The 5096-nt window shown below is 45.1% G+C and overlaps 1 protein-coding gene across 1 annotated transcript; it reads right to left on the reverse strand.

Annotated features, from left to right (window-relative positions):
* Positions 1-316: 316 nt before the first annotated feature.
* On the reverse strand, positions 317-1252 carry LOC115464995 (olfactory receptor 6N2-like). The gene has a single exon (XM_030195389.1). The coding sequence runs from the start codon at positions 1250-1252 to the stop codon at positions 317-319; it is 936 nt and encodes a 311-aa protein (XP_030051249.1).
* Positions 1253-5096: the final 3844 nt, after the last annotated feature.

Raw genomic sequence — 5096 nt, forward strand, 5'->3', positions numbered from 1 at the left:
GAGGCTAGTTAGCAGTAAACAACATGTCCTTGGATGAAGTCGTCACGGGTATGCCAAGCAGTAATTTTCCTTTGTAGAAAAGCTGGCTTCTGATGGTTTCAGATGTATTCAGGGCACAGGCTGTAGAATCCATATTAGTTGGTAAAAGATGGTTCAGGCTTGGACAGGCCTCAGACCAGCAAAGTTGAGATAGCAGGAAAATACTCCTATAATTTCACACCTTGTGCTTCCCCATATATGGAAATAAAGTAAGATGTAATGTTGCACCAACTCAGCGTGCGCCCTAGGTCTTCTGAGGCAAAAAATTCAGATTTGTTTATTTTAAACTTCCATTTGTAACCATCTTCAATATGGCTAACTTAATCTCCTTGTTTCTAAGACTGTAGATTACTGGATTGCACAGAGGTGTAAAGACAGAATAGACAACCGCTACTGTCTTATCAAAGTTTAAAGAGTATGTTTTGGTTGTCCGGATGTACATGAAGCCAGCGCCAGCAAAAAACATGGTCACCACAATGAGGTGAGTGGCACAGGTGGAGAAGGCCTTCTGGCGTCCCTCAGAAGACTGGATCTTCAACACAACATGGATGATTTTGATGTAGGAGAGCAGTATGAGCAGACCAGGCAACATGGCAGTGGAAGCATTAAATGCAAAGTCAACAATGGCGTTCACAGTGGTGTCTGCGCAGGCTAACCGCAGTAGTGGCGACAAGTCACAGAAAATGTGTTCAATTATGTTTGGGCCACAGTAGGGCAAACGAGAAATGAGAATGATCTCAGTAATGGGGTAGAGAAACCCAAGAAGCCAACTGCCTGCAGCCAACTGGATGCGAAACCTTGGGGTCATGATGGTAGGATAATGCAAAGGAGTACAGATGGCCAAGTAGCGGTCATAAGCCATTGATGTGAGCAAAAAGACTTCAGTGATTCCCAGTGCATGGAAGAAGTAGATCTGCAGTAGACACCCCCTAAAGGAGATGATTCTCCTCGTGTCTATTAAGTTGTAAAGCATTTTAGGGATGGTGACTGTCGTATACCAGATTTCCAGAAAGGACAGGATGCCAATGAAAAAGTACATTGGGCTGTGGAGATGAGGGTGGAGTTGGATAACCAGGAAGACAACCACATTCCCAGCAATGACGAGAAGGTACGCAAGGAGCAGGAGGATGAAGAGCAGAGGTCGAATGTCCTGTATATTTGGGAAGCCTGCAATAACGAATTCTGTCAGAATGCTCTGATTGCTGTCTCCCATTTTACTACTGAACAGATCTACAAGAATAAGGATGAATGGTGAGAGCCTGATGCCATCAACATAGAAAATCATCATTCCAGATTTCCTGTCTGTACTACAATTCACTGTCTGTTAGTGCAAGGTGCAAGAGACTTGCATAATCAACTGTTCAAAGGCAGGTATGAGGATATAGACACCGTAGGTGAACCTTCAGCTTTACATCTCCCCTTCACCCCCAACACACACATTGTCTTTCAGGCTTCTAGACTCCCTTCCTGCCCCAATGAATATGAAAATGAACAATCATGATAACCTAAATTTCAACCCTCCCAGCGCCCCCCCCCCCCCCCCCACCAATTGCATGCTTCTGGTGCCTCTTTCTCCCACGAGTCCAATATCTCTCTCTCTCCCACGCCAGCTTTTCTCCCCACCCTCACCCTTGGTCTGGTCTCTTTCTCCAACTCCTCTGTCTCCCCTGCCCGCAGGTCTGGCATTGCTCCCTCTCCTCTCTCACTCTCCTGCGGTCCTGTACAGTTTGTCAGTCGCTGGCAGGAGCAGCAGCAGCAGCATGACAAGCTGCCTTTGGCTAGCCTCTAGGTGTTCCCTCAGTCACGTCATACCTGCTGTGATTCAGTTTCCTGTGGGTGGGACATGGCAGAAGGAAGTCCCAGGAGCTGGTGGAAGGCAGCCTGTCATGCTGCTGCTGCCAGCAACCTATATAGGGGTCCTTTTACAAAGGTGTGCTGAAAAATGGCTTGTGGTAGTGTAGGCTTGGGTTTGGGGTGCACGCCTGTAAAAAAGACCTTACCGCCAGCCACTGACCTAGCAGTAAAGAATCCGGGTGGTAATGACCTACATGCATCAAATGCCACTTGGCACACGTCTGTTACGTGCACCCAAAAATAAAAAAATATTTTTCAGACAAGCGTATCAGATGCACGCCAAAAATGAAATTACCGCACGAGCCACACGGTAGTCTGTGGTAACTCCATTTTGGTGCATATTGGGTGCACATAGACACTAACGGGGCTTAGTAAAAGGGCCCCATAAACTTTACAGGACTGCGGGGGGAGTGAAAGAGGAGATGGAACAGTGCCAGATCATGGGGAGGGGGACAGAGAAGGGAAACAAAAAAGAAAAGGGAGACAATGAGGAGCATAATCAAACGAGAACGCCCATCTCCATGGGCGTCTATGTTCGAAGACGAGTAGGTGAAGGGGCGGGCCAGACCTTATTTTCGAAAAATATGGTCGTCCATCTTTTTTTTCGATAATATGGTTTGTGCCCAGCAAATGCATGGGATTTGGGAGGATTTGAGCTGGGCGGTTTCGTTTTTCAGCGATGAAACTAAAGGCGCCCAGCTCAAAAACGAACAAATCCAAGGCATTTGGTCATGGGAGGGGCCAGGATTCGTAGTGCACTGGTCCCCCTCACATGCTAGGACACCAACCGGGCACCCTAGGGGGCACTTGTAACAATTAAAAAAAATGTTAAAAAACTTCCCAAGTCCATACCTCCCTTGCCTTGGGTGCTGAGCCCCCCAAATCCCCCCCAAAACTCACTGCCCACAACTGTACACCATTGCCATAGCACTTATGGCTGAAGGGGGCCACCTAGATGTGGGTACAGTGGGTTTTGAGGGGGTTTGGAGGGCTCCCATTTAGCACCACAAGTGTAATAGGTAGGGGGGGATGGGCCTGGGTCCACCTGGCTAAAGTCCACTGCACCCACTAACAACTGCTCCAGGTACCTGCATACTGCTGTCAGGGAGCTGGGTATGACATTTCAAGGTGGCATACAGGCTGGAAAAAAGTTTTTAAAGTTCTTTTTTTGGGTGGGAGGGGGTTAGTGACCACTGGGGGAGTCAGGGGAGGTCATCCCCGATTCCCTCCGGTGGTCATCTGGGCAGTTGGGGCACTTTTGGGGGACTTGTTCGTGAGAAAAACGGGTCCAGAAAAAATGACCCAAATTTTCGCTTCTGGCGCCCTTTTTTTTTTCAATTATCGGCCAAAGGCGCCCATCGCTCCTCAGTCGATAAACACGCCCCAGTCCCGCCTTCACCATGCCTCTGACACGCCCCCATCAGCTTTGTCCGTTTCCGCGACAGATTGCAGTTGGAAACGCCCAAAATCAGCTTTCAATTATACCGATTTGGGCGCCTACGGGAGAAAGACGTCCATCTCCTGATTTGGGTCGAAATCTGGGCATCTTTCTCTTTCGAAAATAAGCCTGAATGTCTTCACAGAAAAGTGAGCGTCAACCAAAAAGAGTGAGTCAAATGCAAGGAGGATTCCAAAATAATGGAACTGTATCGTAATATTCATATAACATTTTTCTTGCTGTTGACAGCATTTTCTTCCTGATCTAGGCCTTCTGTTCTTGTAATCCTTGCAGGCAATATGTGTGAGCTATGTGAATCTTTGCTACTAGACGTAGTGTTAGTTGTACAGCAAGAAACGTTCATTGACCCTGCAAAATACTGGATCACAAACAATACACAGCAATGTTAATACTTTCACAGCAGTAAAAGACCCAACATGGACTGTGTTTCGGCTCATGGGCCTGTGTCAGGGGTCAAGTAACATCTAAAACATACAATTAAAATAAAATAATACATCAAAATCTATAAAGAAAATATAATATACAAAAATATGATAAATGAATAGACAAATGGATTGAATAAACATTATAAGAACTTTCAAAAATAATTAAAACAAAATATCTAAAATAAATTGCAAATAAACACCAATTCTGGAAAATGAATGGTACGCAAAAATGAATACTGTACCTGATGTACAACCATGCAATCTAAGATGTGTATAACATCAAATAAAACAGGGCAAACCAATCTATAAAGTAAAAATGAAAATGAATATCAAATTGAATACAAAGTACATCATTAAAATACTGGTTTACATTTTAACAAACAGTGAAAATGTAAGTTCAGTCACGCTATCATAGAATTGGGCATGGAGCAAATCTGTGCACAACTCCTAATTTTTGTCAATTAAGTGCCTCTTAATTCTACTAATTGATTGTTAACGCCAAAATTTCTCTACGCCCCTGTTTACTAAGCTGCTCTACCAGCTGCCACGCTGCCATTCAAAGTGAATGGACTGTGTCAGCATTAACTCATGGCAGACGCTAGCGTGGCTTAATATACAGTGGGGTAAGTAGTTTGTTCACAGAGCTCGTATTCATACCAAAATTTCTGCATCCAACTTTGGAAGACCTATATAGAATCCAGAGGCTACTCAATAGTGAGCTAGCATCAAAAGCAATCGCCTTACCTGTGTGCAGGTAAAAGTGTGAATATCATTTCACAACACACGTGCTTTATCTTTTATTTTGACAGACACCATCCCTGGCCAGATCGTGTTAAGGGAAGCCATGTACCCCCGGATTCTATATATCATGCCTAGAGATCTGCATCGAAATCCAAGTGTATTCTGTAACAATGCACATAGCTTAATTGGCTTAACAAGCAAATCAGCATTGATAACAGCACTTAATAAGCGATAATGAGCACTAATTAGAATTAATTAGAATTTAAGCGCATTATCAGCTGCATAATGAGAAGGATGCCCATCTTCCGACACAAATCGGAAGATGGGCGTTCTTCTCTCAGGGTCGCCCAAATCAGCATAATTGAAAGCCGATTTTGGGCGCCCCCAACTGCTTTCCGTCGCGGGGAAGACCAAAGTTCACGGGGGCATGTTGGCAGTGTACTGAAGGTGGGACGGGGGCGTGGTTAACAGATGGGCATCCTCGGACAATAATGCAAAAAAGAGGGGCGTCCCTGATGAGCATTTGGTTGACTTTACTTGGTCCCTTTTTTTTCACGACCACGTCTCGAAAAGGTGCC

This window comes from Microcaecilia unicolor, chromosome 3, assembly GCF_901765095.1.
Source record: "Microcaecilia unicolor chromosome 3, aMicUni1.1, whole genome shotgun sequence".
Taxonomy (NCBI): domain Eukaryota; kingdom Metazoa; phylum Chordata; class Amphibia; order Gymnophiona; family Siphonopidae; genus Microcaecilia; species Microcaecilia unicolor.